Source organism: Myodes glareolus, chromosome 16 (assembly GCF_982192425.1).
Source record: "Myodes glareolus chromosome 16, mMyoGla1.1, whole genome shotgun sequence".
Lineage (NCBI taxonomy): Eukaryota > Metazoa > Chordata > Mammalia > Rodentia > Cricetidae > Myodes > Myodes glareolus.
The window spans coordinates 18,149,454-18,175,160 of record NC_142041.1 but is presented as its reverse complement, the minus strand read 5'-3'; the positions used below and the strand labels follow the sequence as shown (position 1 = coordinate 18,175,160).

General features: G+C 45.2%; 1 protein-coding gene across 2 annotated transcripts in view; it reads right to left on the bottom strand.

Moving 5' to 3' along the window:
* Svep1 (sushi, von Willebrand factor type A, EGF and pentraxin domain containing 1) overlaps window positions 1–25,707 on the bottom strand; it is a 172,629-nt gene that overhangs the window by 35,296 nt on the left and 111,626 nt on the right. For both annotated transcript variants that reach the window (XM_087897113.1, XM_087897112.1), the window contains exons 25-36: window positions 25,229–25,386; window positions 22,889–23,090; window positions 19,508–19,683; window positions 17,060–17,184; window positions 15,859–15,982; window positions 14,739–14,909; window positions 13,789–13,962; window positions 13,058–13,177; window positions 10,607–10,783; window positions 10,324–10,408; window positions 8,865–9,056; window positions 7,589–7,756 (exon numbers count right to left, since the gene is read on the bottom strand). In XM_087897113.1, coding sequence (XP_087753239.1) covers window positions 7,589–7,756; window positions 8,865–9,056; window positions 10,324–10,408; window positions 10,607–10,783; window positions 13,058–13,177; window positions 13,789–13,962; window positions 14,739–14,909; window positions 15,859–15,982; window positions 17,060–17,184; window positions 19,508–19,683; window positions 22,889–23,090; window positions 25,229–25,386 — 1,872 coding nt within the window. The remainder of the gene's footprint in view (window positions 1–7,588; window positions 7,757–8,864; window positions 9,057–10,323; window positions 10,409–10,606; window positions 10,784–13,057; window positions 13,178–13,788; window positions 13,963–14,738; window positions 14,910–15,858; window positions 15,983–17,059; window positions 17,185–19,507; window positions 19,684–22,888; window positions 23,091–25,228; window positions 25,387–25,707) is intronic.

The following is a 25,707-nucleotide window of genomic DNA, read 5'->3' as shown; positions in this document are numbered from 1 at the left end:
AAGACTGTCTTGCTCCCATGATTCAGGGAAAGACTCTATCAAAGCTCATTACCAGTATAAAAGTTAAAAGCAATCAACCAGACAACAGTCCAAGATCCATCCCTAGCTGAAGAGCTACTGACAGACGCTAAGTGAAGGAGAGACAGCATTCTTTAAGGGTGCGGTTCCCAGTAGGTGGTCCAAGCCTTAGGGGACAGCTCTGTATTCATACATATGTGGGCAGCACAAACTGGACTCAGTGGGTGGTAAGCAAGGAAAGCAAAGCAGAGGCCATGAAGCTGGGAGGAGGGTCTAGAGAGGAGGGTTGGATCCTAGAGGACTTATGGGGCGGGGTGGAAGAATACAGTCAAAGAACATTGTGTGCATGTATGAGATTCTCAAAGAACTAAGAAAAAGAACAGTGGTGAGATACAAGCAAGAATGTGTGTGTTCATGGCGTATGGAGGTGTGGGTGACTTATCCAGTATGGAGGGCAGAGGGAAGGCAGACTTGAGACTTGGAAGGGAGTAAATTCCACTTTCATGAGGCTGAGGGCATTTCAGGATGTGGAAGGAGGCAGGAAAACAGGTTATATTACACAGAAGTCATGGCTTGGATATAACGGTGCTGTTCTTAATATAACAAGATGCAGGGGATGCGCCAGAGAAACCCGAGAGGAGAATGCAAATGACAGAGAGGGGATGGGAAAGGATTCCTGGTTCTGGCTATCAACCCCACGATCTGCAGATGCTCTCTCTATAATACTTGATGAAATGTAACAGACGTCATTTTAAATGCATAGCTAAGCTATCCAGAAAGGAAATCTCCATGTTCCCAACAAGAAGCAGAAATTGAAACCAGAAGAGCAAGCTTGCCAATGAACGCTGTGGTTGCTTTCGGATCAGACAAAGAAAGGAACCAGAGAGGAAAAGAAACACAGCCTTGGAACTGAATTAGTAACTGGAGTGTCTGGCAGGAATCCGCATCGTAGAAGGAGGTTTGCTGACACAGTGAACCTTCAAAAAATTGATCCATCTCTGTGTCTTCAGAGGTGCTGGGCAGAAAAATGAGGCCCAAGCTAATTATAATTCTGTAGCAGATATGGATTTCACACTAGAATTCACAAGACGCGCTTTGTATGCAAAACCTTTCCGAATGACAAATTAATTATGAAGCCGAGGGCCCTGGGGTAGCTGGTAGAAAAAAAGAGTTCAGGGTCAGCTCACTAGGGGTTGTTTAGACACAGCCACCCTGCTTCCTGTAAGGAGAGAATCTGGAAAGACAAGACACACGGGTGTCTCCCTTAGGGCTGCTATCGCTGTAATGAAACACCATGACCCAAAGCAAGTTGGGAAGGAAAGGGTTTATTTGGCTTACACTTCCATATTGTTGTTCAACATCAAAGCATGTCAGGGCAGGAACTCAAACAGGGTAGGGAACCTGGAGGCAGGAGCTGATGCAGAGGCCATGGAGTGTGTTGCTTACTAGCTTGCTCTACAGGGTTTGTTCAGCCTGCTTTTTATATAGAAGCTAGGACCATGGCCTAGGGATGGTACCACCCACCATGGGCTGGGCCCTTCCCTATCAGTCGCTAATTAAGAAAATGCCTGACAGTCTTGCTCACAGCTGAGTCTTATGGAAACGTTTTCTCAATGGAGGCCACCTCCTCTTTGATGACTCTAACATGTGTCAATTGACCTAGAACTAGCCAGTAGATGAGCGTGTTTCCCATCATGAAAAGTTCAGCACACACAAGGAGCTGCCAGAATAGGGTATGATCAATGAGATGCTAGAAGAAAACAATATACTGTTTTGGTTTTTTTTTCTTGTTTTTGTTTTTGTTTTTTTTTTTTTAAGCAGCTCTTGTTAAAGTTTAGAGCAAAATGCTGGGTGTCGGGGACCAGAAAGAGCAGCAGTCTGGGAGGTAGGAGAATGTTGGTGAGAAGGCATGAAGTTACAGGTACACAGAATAAAAGATGAAATCGCAGGCGGCTACCGCGCACCCTGCATTTCAATACGCTACAAGAAGGGGCTTTCAAAGTTTTCATTCTAAGAAGACGACAATAGCTGAGAAGAGAGGTGTGTTCAGCCTGGTGGAAGCTTTACACTATGTACGTATGTACTGAAGTATCTCATGACGCCCCCATCACGTATGTCATTCTTAGACTTTCGTGCCTCGGTTTTTAAAAATATCATTTTAAAATTAAAATATAGTAACATCGTTTACCCTTTTCTCTCACCTCCTTCCAGTTTTTTATATATCCCCCATCTCATCCTCTCTCAAACTGATGATCTTCTTTTTTCTAATAATTATTATTGTTACATATCTGTGCATAGACACATAAACACAACCTGCTGAGTCCATTAAGGGTTGCTTGTAGGTATGATTTCAGGGCTGACCACTTGTTAGATAGCCAGTTAGGGGACTCATCCCTAGGGAAGACTAATTCTCCCTCATTCAAGACTCTTTAATTACCTATAATTCTTTGTCTATGAGTGGGGCCCTGTGAGAATTCCCTTTCTGTTTTAGTATGACTATCAGTATTGTTCTCGTGCTGGTCTTGTTTGGATAGCCACATTGTTGAGGTATTATGGGTGCAGCTTCCTGCCATTTCTAGAGACTCAATACCACAGCCAACTTCCTGGTTTGCTGGTTCTCATCCGCTTTCCAAAATAGATTTGAAATTCCAGATAGCTGCCCATGGCCGGAACCTCAAAGTTACTTGCCTGAAGATGTTGTCGCCACCTGCTGGCAGGAGCTTGTAAGTTCCTTAATCGGGCTGGCAACGTCTTTTATTTTAGCTATTTGTTACTATCTTGCAAAGCTCAAAATAAGAAAATTTCATGTTCATGGGCATAACTTGCAATGTCTAGGCCAAGGATATCCATCCCGTTTCTATATGTGCCAGGAAACACGCAGGAGTAGTCAGTGCAGCTCTGTTTTTATTAGAAAATAAAGTGGGAACAAACTAGCCTATTATCAGTAGAGATGTGGGTAATTTAGAGATGGTGGTGCCTGTGCACGTGTGTGTGTGTGTGTGTGTGTGTGTGTGTACACCAGGTGTCTTTCTCATGACTTCGTAGTTTACTTTTTGGGATAAGTTCTCTACTAAGCCTGGAGCTTGCTGTTTTGATTAGACTGGCTGCCAGGAAGCCTCCAGGACCTGCTGCCTCTGCCTCCACAGCACTGTGACTTACGTTACACTATGCACCACACTGCTTGGCTTTTTACCCGGGTGCTGGAGATCTGAACTCAGTCTGATGCTTAAGCAGCAAGCATGTTATCCATGAGCCATCGCCGCACCCAGAAATGACACGTTCTTATGGGGCGCGGTTTATAGCAGTGAGAAAGTAGTTCCGCTCACTAACATGTATCTGAGAGGGAAGATTATTATTTACGTACATGCATGTACGTAATTAAAGATAAGGTAGCTATTTAAAGAAAGAAGTCATTTTATGTGAAAATGAAAATTTAAAGCTTACTTCTTCAATGACACAATATGTACAAATATACATAAACAGGTAAATTAAAAGTATATATTGCCTATGCAAAATGTGTATGTAATAATGCCAAAATAGGCATTGTTTCATTGAGGAGAGTAGAAGAATATTGAGAATCTCCCAGAAGAATCTTTCATATCATATTTCTTTCATAAATTGATTTAGTTATAGCAAAAATTTAACATGTACTTGTTATGGAATATTAGTTGAAGATGTGTTACATTTATTTATGCTGCACAATATTTCCTTAATGATGCATTCTTTTATGGTGCATCTGCTTAGCTCCGTGAAGCTGTGTTACTTGGCCTGTCTAAAACACCTGGCTGATCTAATAAAGAGCTGAACAGTCCATAGCCAGGCAGGGGAGGGACAGGTGGGACTGGGATCCAGAGAGAATAAACAGGAGGAGAAATCTAGGGAAGAGGGCGAGGAGAGAGAAAAGGAGAAAGAGGGGAGAATGCCAGGGACTGGCCACCCAGTGACACAGGCAACCCTGGAGTTAGAAGGAAAGAGATAGAGAGTAGAGAAAGGTAAAAGCCCAGGGGCAAAAGGTAGACAGGGTCATTTAAGAAGAGCCGGCTAGAAACAAACTAAGCTCAGGCATTCATAAGTAAGAATAAGTCTCTGAGCATTTATTTGGGAACTGGGTGGTGAGCCCCCAAACAGCGAGAGTAAGCGTGAAAAGGCCAACTACGTGTACTTTTATCTCAGCAATGGGAACACCAGCGGCTGTAAACAAAGGATTTGTTTGTTGTCACGCCTGCATTTCAAAGGCTTTGTTAAAAATGAGAAAGGAAGGAGATGAGATAGGACCCTCCCCGCCCCCGTCCAGTGCTGCTGCTCCCTGGGGAACCCCAAGGAGAGGACGGTGTCCACAAAGGGTCTAACGTCCTTGCCATCATCGAGAGGTTGAACTCCAGAAAAGGAAAATTGTTAATAGCTGACTTTTGTCTTTCATAAAACATTGCAGACGGGTAGTGATTTGCGACTGTGGGCACTTAACTGTTCATTTGTTCCGACAGTGAAGACGGCTCCCTCCTGTGTTATGGGCTGCCAGCAGGTGCCCGTTGCTTCATACGACGACCATATTACAACGCTAAAATCACATTCGTGCTAGTGATTCATGTGTTTATAAAGTACCACTACGGAAACACGTCACCTTTCCTCAGCAGCTAAGACTTACATGGGAGAATCCAGTTACCATTTACTCACTGATAAAGAAGCCACAGTCATTCCCTGTGAAGACCAGGCACTATGTCTAAGATGTCTCTTCTTCCAAATTTCGTCTTTGTAGAGGAATCTGGAGAGGTGACTCAGTTAGTAAAGGGTTTGCTGTGCAGGCGTGAGGACCTGAGTTCGAGCCCCAGAACCCATGGAGGGAAAGCTTTTTGTGACTAAGAAAGTCACGTGTGATTCTTATGTCATCGTGTAAATAATTCACAAGAAATTTCTTCGAATAAACTAAAAATCTCTTCAAGCAAACGTGCTGGATATAATTTACCTAGCTCTTTTTATTTGTTGTGCAAATAAACCACTCTAAGATAGAGAGATGTAACAATTGCTCAACATAAAATCCCCTCTGACTATGCAAATAATTTATGAAGGAAAGATGAGAGAGCAAGCTGTGGGCGTCATGAGTGCTAATATTAAAAACAGATACACAGTTCTGGGGGGAAAGTGTCAATGTTGTTGCTGTTGTAGACAGCAGAATCAGAGGGCACCTCTACATATAAGTTTTATATTCCCTCATTGTATATGATAGTCATACATTGCTGTAATTCACCATCTGACTTTTCCGCTCAGGTCTTCACTCATGAACATGAGACAGTTTACCAACCGATCCACCTCCCTAGCCCCAGGAGGTTAATCTGAAGTGAAGTAATCTGCAGGGGATGCGGGAGACTACAGCATCACTACAGGGTCACTACAGCAGACATAAACATTTTTCTTTTTCTTTATTTTTACTGGACGTGTATGCGTGTTTTGCCTGCATGTATGTCTTTGTACCACATGTGTGCGGTGCCTGGGAGGCCAGAAGGAATCAGTACCCTGGAACTGTAGTTAATGGATGGTGTGAGTCACCCTGTGGGTGCTGGGAGTGAAATCCGGGTCCTCTGGAAGAGCAGCTGGTGCTCTTAGCTGCTGAGCCACCTCTCCAGCCCTGCACTGACATTTAACATTAGAGATCTCTTGTTGACTTATGATATCACAACACTAAAATTGAAGAAGTTGATCTTACAGACGTTTGGAATACAATGGTGGTTGCTAGAGGTTGTTTGGGTTGGAAGCATCACCCTAGTCCCCAGCATTCATCCTTGGAGCGCCAATGGAGCAGGAACAGAATTGGAAGCTCCATTTTAAGCCCCTCCCCTGGGAGTGGCCTTGGTCCGGACTCCACCTCTGGGAAAGCCCGCCAAGCAGTGACCCCTACCCAGGGAGGGTCAAAAAAGCCCACCAAGTGGTGGGCCATCCCCACAGGCTATTTAGGCTGCCGCCCAGAAAAGGAACACATGGTTTCTGGGTTTTGCATGGTCTCCGGGTTTTGCGACCTCTCCCCTGCTCTCTTCCCCTCACCAAGCTTTCCCGGTGCCGCCCAGGAGCGCTGCATTAAACATGGGCATCTTTTATTCGGTCTAATTTGGTCTGATTGGAGTTATTTGCATTGGCAGAGAGGCTCATCTTAAGAAATATACCTAATACAGGTAATGAGTGGTTGGGGAAACGTCCATAAACAGAAAGTAAGCTATAGTCAGATAGGAACAAGAAGCAAAATCGCAGGTGACCATCATGGAGTATACATCTCAGTAGGATGAAAGCAGGGATTTTGAGAGCCCTTCCTCGAAGAAGTGGGGGAAGATGAGCACCCAAAGAGATAGACATTCAAAACTCCAGGTAAACAGCACAAACTGCATGTGTGTGGAAACACGATAGGGGCCCCACCAACGTGGGCACGTGCTTTCGTGTGTCAGTTCCTGTTGTTTTAATTTACGATTTCAGGAACTTTTGGTGTCAGTATTTTTGGTGTCAGAAGCTCAAGCTCAAGATCTCCTCAAGAACTTGTCACCACTTGCTGGCGAGAGCATCGGGGCAGATGATATGAGGTGTGTCTCGCCGACAGCACCGAATCTGCGCACTCTCACCCTGGCACCAGGTAAGGCGTCTCTGCTGCTTCATTGATTTATTCCCCCCCCCCCCCCCACCGCTATAGCATCCGTCCTGGTCTTCCGTTCCCTCACGACACTTGCAAATATTAACCTCTAGTCAACTTGCCCGATGTGGGGGAACTCGCAAGACACAGAGAGGACATGGTGCTTCCCCGAGGGTACACAAGTATCAAGGGACAGAGTTGAAGCAGAAACCCAGTGGGCAGCGGCTGTGGCCACTCAGGAGTGTGCAAATGTGGGCGATGAGAAACTGCAGACAGAGAAGAACCACTGTGGCATCAGCGGAAGAGCCCCTGGGGCTTAACCACACTCAGTGCCTTGCCGCCTGAGACCCTAAATGAGAACACGAGTTAAAACCTTGTAAGCTGTCTCCTGGTTTTCCAGTTGTCGTCTTTCAACAAAGTCGGATCATCCAAAAGGAGAGAGCCAAGCCCTCTCTTATTTATTTTCCTGCTGACTATTATGCTTATATTGTGACTTGAAGTCTTGACTTTGGTGGACTATAGACAGATCAAGCCAGCTCTGACATTTTTTCCACATTCTTGGCTAAAGTAGAAAGATATTTTATACTGCATTGCTTATTGTTTGTTATCTGAATCTTTTTGGTTTTGTTTTTTTTCAAGACAAGGGTTCTCTGTGAAGACCTGGCTGTCCCAGAATTAGCTCTGTAGACCAGGGCAGGCCTTGAACTCACAGAGATCCACCTGCCTCTGCCTCCTGAATGCTGGGATTAAAGGCGTGTGCCATGACCACCCAGCTATTATCTGAATCTTAACTTGATAATTATAGTGCATTCCAGGGACACCCTGTTTCCACAGAGAAGCGTGCCTCCTCTCTGCTCTCAGAAAATAAGAAAGAGCGGGACGCTCTCAGGTTTGACTGCCAGGGAGTTTCATTTGCTGTCCTTGGTGCTCCCTGTTCCTCTCCTCACAGGCTTTACTTACCCCTCTTTGCATGTGTAAGTGACCAGGCTCCCAAAAGTGAAATCAGACCCAGTGATGACAGCGTCTTTGAGGACTGGGGGTTCTCCGCAGGAGACGAGGTGACAGGTAGGTGGTGGTCTGTCCCAGCGGCCCGAAGCTGTGCATTCAAGAAGAGCTGGGCCCTGTAAGCTACAGAGAGGAGAGAGGGCTCAGGTCATCCCTTTGACCGGGTGATCGGTGACTGCTGTGGAGAACTAGAACTTGGAAGGAGATACGGGCTGCATATGAGTTTTAGTGCCTAAAACAATGCCTTTTCACGTTGTACTGCCTTTTATGAACGGAAGAGAAATTTCCATCCCCAGACCATTTAAAATAACAAATGGGTCAGGAAACGTAACAACCACTGGGCGCAACGTTCAAGTCTGACATGCCTGTGGGTGGAGGAACTCCAGGACTTCTGACTGGCAGGTAACGGGGATGAGAAGGGTTAACAGACTAACTATTATCCGACTGGAAGGTGGACACCTGGACAGGTGATCAGAGCCACCCAGGTCAAAGGGCACTGTCCTTCTAGGACCTGGGGTTTGGGTTTTGTAGCTCAAGATTGACTGCTAGCTGTCATTTAACTTCACCAACCCTGCATGCCACATCGCGGCTCTCCCTCCTGTGCCTCCAGCATGACTCTGACAGCCTCGATTATTTCTTTTCAAAAATTAAAAAAAATTTTTTTTTTATTTGTTGGGTGTGTGTGTAGAGGTCGGAGGACAACTTGAAGGAGTCAGTTCTTGCTTCCCATCATGTAAGTCCCAGGGATCGAACTCATATCCTCAGGCTTGGGTGCAAGCACCTCCATCCTCTGAGCCCTCTCACTGACCCTTAATTCTTTACTTCCTATCCGCATGATCTGTTCACTTCAGAACCTGTTTCATGTCTTTCTGGGTATAGCCTTTTCTCTAATGTTCCTTCTGTTCACACGCACTCAATCAATCAACCAACCAATCAATCAATCAATCAAATGAACTCACAGAATTAAGACCTTTCTTTCCATGCTTTTCCTATGCTATGTCATGTACTGCTAATAATATAAATATAAGGTGTGCATACAAGAAAATATCCATGGAAAGGCATTTCCTAAGGTCATGCTCCTCTCTTAACCAACCTGGCTTTCCTCTTTAGAATTTGGATGCTCGAGAAGCACACACATTTGAGAATACGCTTGGAAAATTATCTGGTTTAGCCACTCCAGCCTAGGAAAAGCAGGCGATGATAGGAAGCCGGGCCGGCGGCCCATCCTTACCTGTAGCCGTTGTCACAGGAGTATGACGCAATAGAAAGGTAGGTGACCCCACTTAAGATGTATTTCCCATGATCTATGGTCTCGGGACTGGGACACTTCACCAGCTCGCACACAGGGAACGAATGGCTCCACGAACCACTAGCCAGACAGGCCGTCTCCTCATCTCCGGCCAAAGTATAGCCTTTATCACACCTGGAGAAGACAGAGGAAGTGGCGGAAGAGGAAGAGCTCTACTTTGCATACTTTAAAATTGTGTGAGTGTACGATGTGTGTGCATGAGTGTGTGTTCGTGTGTGTGCGTGCAGCCATGAACATGCCATGTGGTACACGGGGAGACTGAAGGACAACCTCAGGTATCCGTCCTTGCCTCCCACCTTGTTTGAGACAGGGTCTCTGCTGTTTGCTGCTGCATATGCTAGTTGAACAGGTGTGGCAATTCTGTTTTTTTTTTTTTTTCCTGTCTCTGCCCCACCTCTCAATGTAGGGTTACAGATGCCTGTGTTCCCAGCTCTGCCTGAGCTCTCCCAAACCTTTAAAAAAACAAGGAATTTATGTATTGGGGAACTTTTCCACATTGGAATGATTTAAAATTGTGTTTTCTACAAGGCTGAATGTCATACATCATCCCGTAGTAACCTTGGGTAGAATGTAAAAAACAGATGTAAGAATTTGGCTTCTCTTCAATATGTCCCATGGATGAATAGCTGGAAATGGACAGTTCTGGGCTTGAGAGTGGTGTGGGCTAAGCCCCTAGTCTATAAGGTTGGACTCTCAATAATCAAGGTTAACCATTAGTTAGGAGTGTCTTCCATCATGATGCCTCAGGGGGGTGCTATCAGCCACAACAAGCTATTGGCCAGGAGACTTAAGGATATGGCTATCAGTAGGTTATCAGATTTGATTTCTTTACACTATACTGAACCCAATTAATTATTATTATTAATAAAAAAAACCATCTGGGGAAGCTGGGGGAAATGGTCCAGCAGTGAAGAGAGTACACTGCTCTTAGAGGGGACCAGAGTTTAGTTCCTAGCATCTACATTAGCAGCTCATAACCTCCTGTAACTACAGCTCCAGGACATCTGGTGCCCTCTTCTGGCCTTCATGGGTAACTGCATACCTGGGGCATCTATTCATACAGACACACAGATGCATTAATAAAAAAATAAAAATAAATCTCTATAAGAGATCTCCTGGGATCATTCCCTTTCCCCTGGTACTCTGCCGGCATGCCATTAGCAAGTGTCTTACATCTTTTGTTTGCTTTTTGTCTTACTGCTTTTGTTTTTCGAGACAGGGCTTCTCTGTGTAATAGCCCTGACTCTCCTAAACTTGCTTTGTAGACTAGGCTGACCTCGAACTCACAGAGATCCGCCTGCCACTGCCTCCCAAGTGCTGGGATTGAAGAAGTGGGTCATTGTGCCTGGCCTTGCACTGCAGCTTTACGGTTGGCACTCACCTGTACGTCACCTTACTGCCGAACGTAAACACTGACCCAACAACACCACCGTTTTCAGGAGCGGGTGGAGCGCCACAGGAAATGGCTGGAGGGAGGGAAACAGAAAGGGCGGTTTGTTGAGACTCCGTGCAGCGGCCTCCGAGAGCGCACGGCTTTCAGACTGCAACCCTTTGTGGTGTTTAAACTTGAGCCCAACACCTGGCTTGCAGAACAAAGACTGACAATCATTTTATCTCTCTAGGACTGCCCAACACAGTAACTCCCGGCCATTTTCGCCAAGTACCTTCACAGGACGGTCTGACGTGATCCCACGCTCCGCTCTCCAAACACGTGACTTTGCTCACGCCCAGCAGCTGGTACCCCTCCTCACAGGAAAATGTGACTTCGGCACCCACAGTATAAATCTCGCCCGAGGAGTGGCCGTTTTCTGGATTTTCTGGAGCCTTACATTTTACAGGTTCTTGAAGGAAAGTTTTTGTGAAATACTAAGTGGTACTCACACAATCACACAAAGTCTCAAAGCAAAAAGAATTGGACAGCAGTTAAGGGGACTGTGAACACGGGACAAAGGCTCTTGAGGGAAGAGGCACAGAGGCCAGGGATTTGCTGGACATTAGCCAGAAGATACACTGGATAGCATTTAAACAGTGTTTTTCAGTCAGTTTGAATGTTTTCAAATGATTTATTAGTCTAAATTATGTGTATGGCCTTTGGGTAGGCGCACTCGAGTGCTGGTGCCCACAGAGACTAGGGCTCTCAGATCCTCTTGGAGTTGTATGTATAGGGAGTTGTGAGCTGCCCAGTGTGGGTGTTAGGACTCAAACTCAGGTCTTCTTCAAGAGCAGTATGTTTTCCTAGTCCTGAGTGTTTGCGTGTGTGCACGTGTGTGCATGCTTGTGTGTGTGTGTGAGCACACGCAGGTGCTCGTGGAGGCCAGAAGAGGGCGCCAGAGTCTTTGGAGCAGGGGTTACAGGCATTTGTGAGCTGTCCTGTGATCGAGCAGTGTATACTTTTAAGTAACCGCTGAGTCTTCCCATTAGCTTCTAAACAACAGTATTTTGAAATTGCCATGAATCCTGAAAAGATGGAAATCTGATGTGACCATAAAGGTGATTATCTAGTGGGGGAGCAGTGATGTTGTCTCCAAAGGCTTTCTCTCATGCACCGCATCCCAACCTAGACCCAGCTTGGTAAAGATTGCATAATCTTGATTGCTGCCAAGGCTGACGACCTGAGTTCGATCCCTGCAACCCACATGGTGGAAGGGAGAGCACTGATTCTTCCAAATTGTCCTTGATCTTCCCACAAGTAGCCAAAAAGCATAAAAGGCGGGGGGGGGGGGTCATCGAGGCTATGGAAATCAAAGATTTTGTTAACTTATTTACTTAGTAGCATTAGAGACCTAGCAAAGCAAGTCCTTGTCAATTGCTCTAGTATTTAATGACACCCTCAGTCCTTTAAGGATTTTAAATAAATAATCTCAGAAATTTATTGCAATTACGTAACTGAGTTCTGGAAAAGTAGCTATAAGTGAGCACAAAAAGCGATGTCCAAATACTATTTTTCCATAGTGGATATTATCTAACGTTAAACACAGAGAAAAATTACTCATGGGAAATTTGTAAGGTGGATTATAAAACAGAAATTAAAGTTATGTTCTCAAACTCTTTTGGGACATGAAATTATAATAAATGAGTCCATTTCCCAGCAGGCATAGGGTGCCTCTTGGAATCGTTTCCTGGTTCCTGTGTTAGCTCACTTTCAGGGTCACATGTGGTATTTTGGGGGGTTACTTTCCTTTCTCATTGAGTAGACGTATTTTTTACAGTGTTCTTATGTTTGATTCCATTTAAGGCTGATTTTTTTTAAAGAGAGGAAATGCATCTAAATAAGATATTGATGAGGAACATTTTTACATTTTGCTCTCACACAGTCCAGGGACGGTGCTCGGCCCTTTGCAGCCTGAAACTAGCGTGCCACAGATACAGACGGTCAGCATTTGCTGTAACTAAGGCCTTGTCTGTGGACAACAGGGGTCACAGTTCTGTTTCCACTGTGGGAGTCTTTCGCCTTTTGGCTCTACTGTTGCTGCTGTCTCATCCTTCCTGTCCCCCATTCTTCCTCTTCCCTCCCACCCGCCAAACAGGATTCCCACCTCGTCTAACTCGTTCATCTTTTCTCTCTGTTTCAACCTGTATCATTTTACTTTGGAGGTCCACAGCCGGATGCTTTGACTCGTTTTCAAAAAAATTCCTCTTTACTTTCTGTCTCACTGTCCTCTGGCTGTTGTGCTTACAAGGACATCAGGAAGACATCAGTGAGTTGAGCAGTTGGCCTACATCACCAAAGCTAACAGAGGAGGGTGATGTCCTGAGGCAAGATGTCAGTCAATTTCCTTGTGCCTGAGGCTGAGGAAAGAGGTTGATGGTGAAGCCATGAAAAGCATCTTCCTTGCTCTGTTTGAGGCCATGAGGGCAAACGATATTTCTGTTATCCTTCTACTATGTAATTTGCTTTAACATCAGGCAACATTGACTCAATTTTGTGCTTCTGAAACTGGGAAGTCAGGGGAAGTTCAATGCCAATTAATTGTATCTTTCATGGTTACTATGTGTCCTTGATCAGAATGCTATATCCCTTTGGCATTTGAACACGAAACTCCTGTCTTGTTTTTAAATAATACACCCTTAAAATACACACTTGAATTGAGCACCAGAGATAAGAATTTCAATACCTGCACAGTTTTTACCGTCTCCCGTGTACGGTGGGTCGCACGAGCAGATGTAAGATCCATTGGTGTTCAAGCAGGAGGCATGTTCGTTACAGTCTGAGCCGACTGCACACTCGTCAACATCTGAAATGAAGACAGGTTACACATGGTCCAGTGGATTTGTTGTTCTTATGTATCAAACATTTGTTTTTTGCTCTAGGTCACGTAACACATAGCACTGAATGCATTCGTCAATATTTTCTATTTATATTTCATGTATGAGTGTTTGAGTGCTCTGCATATATCCCTGCAGGCCAGAAGAGGGCGTCAGATCCTATTACAGAAGGTTGCAAGCCAGCATGTGGTTGTTGGGAATTGAACTCAGGACCTCTGGAAGAGTAGCCAGTGCTCTTAACCCCCGAGCCATCTCTCCAGACCCATTGTATGATGACTTTTCATGAACTTTAAATGCCATCACGGTGATTACATTGCAAATAAACAGTAGCATCTACTACTTCCTCAGCTGGTAGGCAAGCAGAGAAACAGGGATGGAGACATAGTCTTAATACTGAACTTGATTAAAGCGAGGAACATTTTTGGCTCCTCGGGGAAGAAACAGCCACTTTGCCATTACTCCCTTGTCCAGGGCTTACTGGGGTGGGGTTAACGGGGATGCCAGGAGAGCCTTGGATTTGTGGTAAATGTTTTCCAAAGACTATGACCGAACCCACACAGCAGTGGCCAGTTCATCTCACCAAGACAGGATGGTGAAATGCCATTCCAGCTCCCGTTGTCTGTACAGAACATTCTGGAGTCGCCCAGCAGATAGTAGCCGTTGTTGCACTGATAGGTCACAGTGCTGCCAGCATGGAAGTCCTCAGCTGAATAGAAGCCATTCTCCAAGGCGGGAGGCAGCCCACAGCGAATACCTGGATGGGGCGGAGGAACACACTGCAGTTGGAGCAAAGTGCTCAAAGGACAGCTAACCTAGTTTCATGTAGCTGCCTGGGACTTTCCCTACTGCATTGGCTGGAGCTCTTCATTGCTGGAGCAACACACGGGGGCTGTCAGCATGTAGCACACTGTCTGGTTCACAGAAGCCATGTAACTCATAACTTTTTCAAAAACACCCGTGGCACGCTCACTACCCATCAGGCATTGTCGTAAGTACTAGATTTACATCAGGGAACCAAGTAGATGGGATCCCTGCTTTGTGGCACTTCCTGTCCAGTGAAGTGGACAGACTGTGTGAGCTTGCTTATTATTTTTTCCTGCCTCTTCTACTAGAATGTAAACACAGGGACAGGGCCAGCATCTCTAGAACATATATCAATGTGTAAATAAGGTCAATATTTTAAAACTTGGTAAGGCAGTGAGTGAGCAGACGTGCTCAGGGGAAGACATGTGCTCCTCTTTCCTCATCCAGCAAGGGCACACCTCAGGGCGGCTCTCCAGCCTACAGGTCCTTATTTCACTTCTCTCTAGGTCCAGGCTACCACCTTGGATGATTTGTGAGGGGTCTCTTTGCACCCTCATCACTCACCTCCCACCTGGTGCCTGGCCTAGTCTCTCACACAGGGCAAGGACTTGACAAATGTTTGCTACAGTGGAGCGAGAGGAGCATTTATCTAGCATTCCGCACGGGCTTCTATGGGTGCCCTAACTTTCCAGAGCCACCCAGGTGAGTCGAACAAAGACTGCTCACGTTCACAGTGAGGGAGCGGTTGTGTCCACTGCCCTTGGTTCAGACAGAACTGCACAGGATTCCCCACTATCTGGAAGCCGGGATCACAGGACAGGCTGACTTTGGAGCCCGGCTTTCGATCTCCTGACGCAGTTCTCAGGTGTGGTATGGTTCCTTCTAAAGATGGGCAGTCTGAGGGCAAAGAACACAGGCACGGAGTAGGTTAGCCACACAGCAACAGGGCCGTGGAGGCAAGGAGCTCAAACTCTCTTTTGCACAGGAGGGAACCAGCTTTACCGAATCAAAAGAAGTTTTCACGCACCCCATCACTCACAAAATGGTAAGAAAAGATTTTATTTTCATCAAGTAACTTTCGTCCACCCAGCAGAAATCTGTCAGGTATTTTTAAAGGAACAAATGGCATTGTGGGATAGCAGCACACCAGTAATTATCTAAAGCCATGAATTCCACAACACTTTTCAAAGTCATCCAAATGTATTGATTTTTGGAAATACTTTGGCTTATCCAGAGTGAATGTCCAGGGTGTGGATGAGGACGGGCATTGGTTTATCTGTTTCACAAAAGTATCCACATCTCAAACAGGAACCTAGGGATTTGGCATTTATTATAAACAAAGAGCCCTGGAGAGATGGCTTGGTGGGTAAGAGCCCTGGTTGCTCTGTAGAGAACACAGGTTCAGTTCCCAGGACTCACAACGATATTCACAACCACCCTTAGCTCCAGTGCCAGAGGACCCAGTGTCCTTAGCTGGCCTTCATGGGCACCAAGCACTGGTGTGTGCATAGACATACGTGCAGGGAACACATATGTATAAAAATAAAATTAAAAATCTCAAAAAGTAAAAACAACACACACTCAGAAATCCCCATCCATCTTTGAAAACTTATTTTATCTTCAGCCAAATATCCTGCCCAATTACTTTGTAGTCTGCTGTGCAAAAATAATTTCAATAATCAAAACAGTCTTTGGGCGAACATGAGGTAGAGGTGGATTCTAGTGAAGGGGCCGGCTGACAGGTGCCGCGATGCGGTCCCAAGAGAATTCTGAATTACGTGCTTTCGACAGAACATTTCAGAAAAGCCAAGACATGGCAAAGTTGGCATAAGAGAGAAATCCTCACCAGAACAGAATCTGCTGCTGGAATCAACTTTCACTTTCCCTGTGATTCCCGGCAAGAAATCAGGCCAGGCTAACACATTTCCCCGACTGAGTTCCTCTGGGCAGGAGCTGGCCAGCGACTTCACCTGAGAGTTTAAAACATGCTTTTAGATAAAACTTCTATTAACCTGCAGCCTGTACATCACACTTAACCCTGTTGAAACAGTGACAGATCATTGTGGCAGAGGCAGAGAGAAACATATTCTTGTCTACTATGATTGCAAAGACCACAGGAAATTTCCCTTCTCCCTTCTTTATCCAATCCCCACCATTAGGTCTTCCTGGTATTTCTTCCACTTACAGACTCATGGTTGCCTGCAATTGTGAAATCCTTTGCATACAGTTTCTTGTCTAGATGTTACGGTTGGTTAAGTCACAATTTTTTCAAAAGATGTTATTTATGTTTGTGTGTGCATGCACACACACACACCACCTGTGTGCAGGTGCTTGAAGTGACCAGAAGAGGGCATCATATTTCTGTAGCTGGAGTTGCAGGCAGTTATGAGCTGCCTCCCATGGGTTCTGGGAACTGAACTTGGGTCCTTTGCAAGAATCGCAAGTGTTCTAGACCCCTGAGCTATCTCTCCAGCCCCATCTATCAGCATGATTTTTGAAAGTAATACTTATCAAACCATAGCTGTGGAATAAACAATCCCACAAGTATGTAGGTGGTCTTTTGTTAATGTTGCCAAAACTCTTTTACATAGATGTCTTTCTCTCTCCTTCATAGTTAAGAAACATGAAGGCTAAAGAGATGGAACATGATCAAAATCATCCCAGAAAGACTGTGGTTGAGCTGTGCTTGGATCTCAGGCTGTTGGATTCAATCCCAGCTTGACGTATAAATCTGTTGACATCTGTGGATGTTCTGACACCTATTTTCTCAGGATAGTCTCTAGGCTCTTTCCATCTAACAAATGAATATTCCACAAGATACACATCTGCATTTAAATGTCAGAATATCACTGAGAAACTAAAAGGGTCATCACCGGAAATCACTGTAGATAACATCCACCTAACAGACTCACGCTCTCCAAGATCAGTGATAAATCCTGCTAATTAGGAGTTTACGAATAGATAAGGTCATCGTTAGACTGTTCGTGGTTTTACTAGGTTTGTACCTGTGTATCTCATTACTGTCATACACTGAAAATGGAATTGACCTGCTGTGGAGACAGGACATAGTCCCAGAAGTTGAGTTGGCTTATGGAGCCCACAAAAGACTCAGCTGGGTTGAATCCCTCTCCTTTTTTGTCTTGCTCTTGCCCAAGAACTAACGCACCACCACCTAGAGAGAGAGAGAGAGAAAGAGAAGGGGGGACACAGCATGAGAATAAAGAAGAGGAAAACTGGCCTCACGGTTTCTTGTGCCCCAAATGCTAATGTCATGAAAGGATAGGTAATACAGATGTACGACGGTGTCATTGAAGCTCAGTTATGGAACTTTACTGCGTGGCTTAGCAACACGGACAGATTGAGATCACATTTGTGTCGATAGTCAAAGGCAGTTGGAGGGTGAGCCTATCAGGCTCCCTGCCTCTGATCTCAGAGTTTCTTACATCTCGGATGCCTTTACCCTCTTTCCCATCTAGCCACCTCTGCCTCAGCCTTCAGCGAAGGCTCGGTGAATACAGCAGGCCCTCATGCAGCTCCCAGTGATGCGCCGGCTGCAACACCAGGGTTGGAAGTGTGCGGGTGTGAAAACGGAGCAGAAAGCTTTTCTGCCTGTGAGACTAATTCTAAGAGATGATATAAACACAAACCCCCTCTCAGTATAGCGCGGGGAGTACAAACATGGAAGTATTCAGAAAGGAAGACCTGTGGGGGCAAGGGAGAGAGGGGGAAGAGAGAGAGAAGTGATTATGAAGACATGTTTGACTAAGAGTTAGTTTTATTCAGATAAAAGATGCAGTTTCAGGGCAAAGGAGTAAAATACCAGAAGGACTACAACTGTTTGGTGTGTTTTCACTCTCTCTCACACACACACACACACCTTATCGCTTCATTCTGACCATGCCTGGGATGACGATTCCACTTTAAAGGCCATTAACTATAGGATGAAAACCTCAATTGTTTTCTTTTAATTTTCGACATTTATTTTACATACCAACTACAGTTTTTCTTCCCTCTTCTCCTCCCATCTCCTCTCCCCACCTCCATTCTACCTCCCTCCCCCATCTGCTCCTCTTCTGTCTCCATTCAGAAAGGGTAAGGCCGCCCATGGGAGTCAACAAAGCATGGCATATCAAGTTGGGGCAGGACCAATGTCCTCCCCGCTGCATCAAGGCTGAGTGGGGCATCCCACCACAGGGAACAGGAAAACCTTGGTTGCTAATCTGCCCTACAAGACTGTGTGTGATTGGCCATGGCCCTTTTCTACAGACTCGAGCAGGGCAGAGTACATCTGCTTGTCTCCATCTGCCCTCCAGATTCTGCCGTTGGTCTTTGTTTAATGAAGACTAAGTCTCTTCATTGGTCAACATTTGGCTAGCCTTAGGACTCAGGAAAAACACCTCCCCAGCCTTCATTAGTGTGTCTACTCTACCCAGTTCCATGACTGTGGGCTGTCATGGAGCTATGTCCCATTCCTCGACAGTGATTACTTCAGCTTGAACTGCATGGGATTATGGATCCAAAACATATATCACCCCTCTACCATCATTTAAAGCCTTTTAGAGGACTGTGATCACATGAGCTTTTGCTTACCATTAGATATTCAGTACTTTCATGAGTGTTGACCTTACTTAGGGGGCAGGTTCTCAGTATATGTTCTCTATTGTCACAAATAAATGAATTTTAATGCCATTTCTATTATCTTTCAGTATTATAAAGTAAAAAAAGGGACATAGCTCCTAAAATACAATTAAATATCTGTTTTTGGCCCTGCAAAGGCAATCCCATCACGTTTCCATGAGGGTTGATCTTTTGTTATATAATAAGCAGTATGTTTACCTTGGTTCGATATAACTTGCTTCTAGAAGATAATCATTCATTTTTAATATTTAAATTATTTTAGTTGATTTCTATACCTAAACACATTTTTAAGTATTGGAAACATGAGGAAAGTGAAGGAAAACGGCATCTACACAGCTCTTCCATGGCGGTCAACTTTCTTGCCAAGGAAGTCTTTTCAATTTCAATTCAATTCAAGTCTTTGCAATTTTCAAATGAAAGCTCCCTGAATATTCAAAGTGACTTCAGAGGAAAGAGTTCTACCTGAGAAAGGCCACAAAAGCTGGAAAATATACCTTGTCTCAGCTTATATACACAGTCCCAAAACAAAACAGAAAGCCCCTAAATAACAGAAAGCAAACAAGCAGGGTCCATCAATAACCTCAATAATTGCTTCCTCAGAAGACAGCTTAATAAACATTCTTAGCTCAGCTTGCTTCTTGGTCAAGTCAAGATCCCCAAAGGCATTGCTTACATAGCCATGTACTTCACCCAGGGAAAAGGGTCTGACAGCTACAGTCTAGATAGCTGACAGTTGGTGAGAGAAAGACATAACCATGTCTGTAAGCAATGACAACAAAGCTGGCCAGCGTCACGTCTGTGTAAGCACGGCCACCTCCAGAGTCTCTCACACACGTACTCATTTCACTAAAACATACCAGGTATGGCTTTGCCAATGGAGAGGCCGGTACCACTGTCAGATAATTTCCCATCGATATAGACCTTCCAGACTCCTCCAGTGCTTGTCCACGTGATTGCAATATGATGCCAAGAGCCGTCATTTACAGAGGGACAGTTGGTGATCTTTTCTTTTCCATTCACGTAAAGGACCCAGCTGTGGAGAGAGAGTCCAGGGAATGTAGTCAATGGTCACCCGGTTCTTTCCCTGGGGCATGTTACACTTTATCTCGTGTGTATATTTGTGTGTGTGTGTGTGTGTGTGAAGTACTTGTGTAATCCATTAGTCATTCTCCCTCCATCTCATAATATTTTAGAAGCAGATCTGAGCTACTAATTACACTTAATTCTAGCTCAATGTAAACACTGATGAGTGAGGAAAAAAGTCTTAGGATAAGCCAAGTTAATTGAAATAATTTACCGCCCTTTGGAAAGTCAAGAAGGAGCAGGGGCTGCTGAAATGTCTGAGAGCCTTCCTCTAGAATAGGTGTTTCCCAAAACCAGGAGCAAACTTCTGACCATAGAAAGATAGTATATTTCAGGGCTTCTACTATTGCCTGGGCATCTGTGTTCCCTCAAAAACTGTGTATTCAAAGTCCTCACCAACAATCTCAGTGTAAGAAGGGAGGCCTTTGGGGGGTGACCAGGTCCTGAGCACAGGGCCCTCTGAACAGGATTACTACAGTTACAGAAGAGGTCAGAAGGAACCAACCCCTTGCTGCCTCAGCCTTTGAGGGCACAGGAAGAACGTTTCTGGGGAGACTCCGGGAACCAGTAAGGGCTCTTCCAAGTCCCTGATTCTGCCATGACCTTGATCATAGGCTCTTTATATTAGCCTGAACAGACTAAGGCAGTTGTCAAACTGGTCATAAGGAAACCCAAATACATCCACCCAAATAAAAGAACCAAAAGAAGGTTACAGAGACCCCACCACTCAGGAGAGTGGTGTAAAGTCAGTAAACAGATTAAAGTGGAAAGTGTCCATAGGCAAATGGAGATGAGATTATCGTGGAAAGCCGAATGGGAGAAGAAGTCTTCTCAGACACTAGCAACAGCATCCACGGGAGAGGAATATTATTGCCACATTGTTTCTACTCTATCTGTTTTTCCCTTGCCTCTCTGCAGCCAAGCAGGCAACAGTTCATCTCTTTATGTATATTTTCCCTCAAGCGTTGGCCAATACCTTGATTGTTTTTCTCCCTGAAAGTTCAAGTTCACTAAGAAGACTTGTGTTCAATGAGATTTCTACCAAAATAATGAGACTCCCCTAGCTTGAGAAGAAGAAAGGTTACAGCTGGTAGGGCCATGAGAAGTTCCACGAAAGACCACCAGTCACATATGCAACAAGCAAGAGCTCTTTATTAATTCAAGCATGTTGGGGTAGCACGTGGCGACCAAAAGAGAAACTCACAGGCTCCTTTTAAACCAGATTAAGGTAATTCCAGGGTGTAACATGAGGGCCCAGCTTGTTGGGGTTTCTGTCCCACCCGGTACCCCAACAAGCCAGCAAGCCCCAAGGAAAATCACACAGAGTCTACATTAGGTTATAAGCTGATTGGCCCATTAGCTCAGGTTTCTTGTTAACTCTTATAGCTTATTCCCATTATTCTCATATATGTTAGCCATATGGCTGGGTACCTTTTTCAGCTGTCAGCTCACATGTTGCTTCTTGGGTGGTCTGGGCAGGAATGGCGGAGGGAGCTTCCTGCTTCCCAGAATATTCCTGTTCTCATTGCCCCGCCTCTACTTCCTGTCTGGTTGACCCACCTATACTTCCTGCCTGGCAATCAGCGTTTTATTAAAATACATGATTGACAGAATACAGACAATTCTCCCACACCATTTCCCTCTTTTTTTTTTTTTAACAAGGGCCAGCTTGTTGGGGTTTCTGTCCCGCCCAGTACCCCACAGCCGGCATATCCCAAAGAAAATCATACACAGGACTCCCTAAGATTATAAACTGATTGGCCCATTAGCTCAGTCTTCTTATTAACTAATTCTTACATCTTACAGTAACCCATAATTCTACTCCATGTTAGCCATATGGCTTGGTACCTTTTTCAGCTGTCAACTCACATGTTGCTTCTTTGGTGGTCTGGGCAGGAATGGCAGAGGGAGCTTCCTGCTTCCCAGAATATTCTCAGTCTCTTTGCTCCACCTCTACTTCCTGTCTGGCTTTCCCGCCTATACTGCCTGCCTGGCCAATCAGCGTTTTATTAAAATATGATGATTGACAGAATACAGACAATTCTCCCACACCACCAGGGAGGAGAAATTAGTCTGGGGCTGATTGGTGAGGGGAGATTAGTCTGGGGGCTCTAGTGGGAAGGAACTTTTCAGCGGGAGAGTAGGGAAAACTATCTTTAGTTATCAGGAGACTGTGATCACCTGCTGAGCCAGCAGAAGGTCAAGGGTGCACCTGTTGATTGGTTGCCCCTGAGTTGTGGTTTTCCTTGAGAATTGTTTGCTCAGCTCCAGCCACCTCCAATAAACCGAAACTAAGGCCTGGTCCCTTGCAGGGGCTATTAGAAACCTGTCATGGCTGTGATCTGGCACCCGGCCCTCACACTGGGAAGTCTATGGGACCTGCAACCTGTTTATTAGGCCAAGGTGATGGGCGAACCTGAGAAAAAAGAGCCAGGCTGAACAAGGGCTGGACTTGCAGCCTCACCAAGGAAGGCAAGTGTTGGAAAGAGTGCAGGGTCTTCATAGGATAACAGAAGCTAAGCCGGGGTGGAGGGGGCAGCTCAGCATGACTAGTGTGGACAGGCCACCAGTGGTGGGGGCTGTCCAAGTTCGTGGCTCATCAGCAAAACTCTAGATACAACTGGAATGACTTTACAGACAGTGTAGATGGAAGGACTCTGGAGTTAGGTTCAATTGCTCTTAAAGGAACACAGAATGCTGGCCCCCTTGGACCCTGGAGGCTGTGCGCTGGTTCTTACCCAACATACCTATCTCCCACAGACAAGTGTTGCTGATGACCCTAATCTTTGGATGTCCTGCTAGGTAAAAATAAAAGCATCAGTCTCTTGAGAGTTAGGCCTGACCTTCCCAAGAGATGACTTGTAGGGGGCATGGCATGGCAAATTATTTAGGCTTTTTGAAATTTTGTTTTGCTGTCTCTAGAAGGGGCAGTGTTTCCTCCGGGCATTGTTAAGATAAACTAAAACAATACCCATGACACCACCCATGCTTGGTTTTCCATAGAGCTTGTTTAGGAGTTCTAGCTGTCAATCTATCCTCCAAGTCCCCTCGTTCCCAACCCCAGTGTCAGAAGGCGAGCCCTATGCAGGATTCAGTTCTAACTTGGTGTCAGGAGAAGCCTTCCCCGCCACATCCATCCTAACACTTCTGCTTACCCATTATAATCGGTCAGGAGGAAGGTGTTGTCTTTGTCGCCCTCAAGAGCGTAGGAGATTGGCGTCCCATAGTTGATGACGTCAGAGGATCTCATCCAGAAGGCACAGGTGACAGCATGGAGAGATGGAAGCACTCCATCCAGTATGACATACCCATAGATGCCAGACACTTCGAAATCCAGGTTAAAGCCTGAAGGCTGTTCTGCAGCAAAGAAGAAGGGTGTGCAGAATGTGGCATTCCTGCACACTTCCAGCTGTCTGGGGAAAGCAGGGGGCAAGAAGCACCAGTTCCAAAGAAGCTAACTTCAGCGAACATGAAGATGTGGGCAGAAGTGATTTCAAAATCAAACAGAGAGTTCTTACAAAATGTACATATTTAATCTCTATATATTTAACTAGTGTGTGGATATAATAACAGCCATGCAAGGGAGCAGAAGAACAGGGTTGTAGGGGTAGAAAGGCTGAGAGCTGATAAGGCGGAGTGGACTCCGATGGGAAGGATTGTGGGGAGAGAGGGGTTGAAGTTACAGAGGAGGGAGACGCTAACTCAAGGGCAGCATCTGCCTTCACGCAGGCGTCTGTCTTTTCCATAGCTGATGAACAGCTCAGTTCTTTCCCTGTTCGGCTCTGCAAAGCCTGTTCTATCACCAAGACTTCAGTCTCCTGGGGGTGGGGGATATTAGCATTGATTTATTGCCTCTCTGACCTAGCTATCTCTCAGTCTTCACTGCCTAAGCCACATGGCTTTTAAAAGTATCCTTTCTAGACACATGGAAGAAATAGAGATAATAATTAGAAGTTTGCAGTCTCAGAGATGAGTACTCATTTGGTTCATTTGCTTGAGGTCAACTTCATTACATAATAAATATGGTTAATAACAGCACATACACAATTCGAAATGGCTGAGAGAATGCTTTAATCATTCTCCCAGCAAAATGTATGAAGCAGTTGGGGTAATAAATAAAACTAGATTGATTCAAACATTCTACATTGTATTCATAAGTCAAAACGTGCTCTTCATAGTCCAATAAATTTATGTAACTGCAATTTTTCAACTTTCTATTGTGAAAATGCCATTAAAATGAACAAGATTGGAGTTGGGGGTGAGAGTTTAGTGCAATTGTTCTCAACCTCTGGGTCACAAGGTTGCCCAAGACCATTGGAAAACACAGGTCTTTAATCATGGTTCATTAACAGTAGCAAAATTACAATTATGAAGTAGCAATGAAATAATTTTATGGTTGGGGGTCTCCACAACATGAGTAACTGTATCAAATGGTTGCAGCACTAGGAAGGTTGAGAACCACTGGCTTAGTGGGTCAAGTGCCAGCTTATGCAAGCTTGAGGACCTGATTTCCCAACCCTAGCACCCTCATAAAAACCCAGACAGGGTGGCACGTCTATAATCCCAGGGTTGGGAGGCAGAGTTGGAGGGATCCCTAGAACTCACTGGTTTGCCAGTCTAGACAGTGAGCCCTTGGTTCAGTGAGAGACTCCGTCTCAAAAAGAAATAAAGTGGAAAGCCATTGACATTGATTTCTGGCTTCAACTCTCACATGTATGCACACATACATGCACACACACATACACACACTTTCAAGAGCACAAAGAAGGAAGACAAGGAGAACGGAGGAGGAGACATAATAATTGAACAGCTGGTGTGTGGCAGAGCCTGGATACATGCAGAAGGTTAGGAGGGAAACATGGAAGGGTCCGCCAAATTGCTTTCCGCATTTCCCTCCTAGATGTCTATGACAGCAGTACCCAGCTTATAGATGGCCGCGAAGACGAAATAAAGGCAGGTGCTTAGCAGAGCCTCTGGCATGTGGGTAGTGCATGGCATAGGCCAAAGTTGTCCCTGTTCTGTAATTATTCTAAATATTGCCGTCAGTCATTCTGAGTCCATACACACCTGTCTCACGCCCGAGTTCATACACACCTGTCTCATGTCTGAGTTCATACACACCTGTCTCATACCTGAGTTCATACACACCTGTCTCACACCTGAGTTCATACACACCTGTCTCACACCGAGTTCATACACACTTGTCTCACACCGAGTTCATACACACTTGTCTCACACTTGAGTTCATACACACCTGTCTCGCACCTGAGTTCATACACACCTATCTCACACAGAGTTCATATACACTTGTCTCACACCCGAGTTCATACACACCTGTCTCACACCCGAGTTCATACATACCTGTCTCACACCTGAGTTCTTGCACACCTGTCTCACACCTGAGTTCATGCACACCTGTCTCACACCGAGTTCATACACACCTGTTTCACACCTGAGTTCATGCACACCTGTCTCACATCCAAGTTCATACATACCTGTCTCACACCTGTGGCCTGAAAATCCCGGCCGACATTTACAACTGTATGCGTTCAGCTCATCCACGCAGGTGGCCTGGTTCCTACATGGGTTGGACTGACATTCATTGATGTTCAGTTCACAGTGTGGCCCTGTGAAGCCTGCTGGGCACTGGCATCTGGAAGAAAATGGAATGCAGCGCCAGGAGCCATTAGAGGATCCATTAGAGAAACTGTGTCCCTGACTTAGGACGACCTTGTCTCAGAAGACTTGTAAGACTGAAATGTTAAATCCTATCCCGCAATCCAGAAAGCACTGAAGTTGCGCCTAATTTTCCCTTTCATCTGATTGTGACTGAACACCTTTAAGACACTCTGCATCATAAACAGAACAAAATAAAGGAACAAGGAATTCTGATCCAAGTGAAATCTGGTTTATGTGAGCTCTTTCCCTGCAGAAATTCCTAGAAAAACATGGATAGTTCAGGTCCTATTCTGAA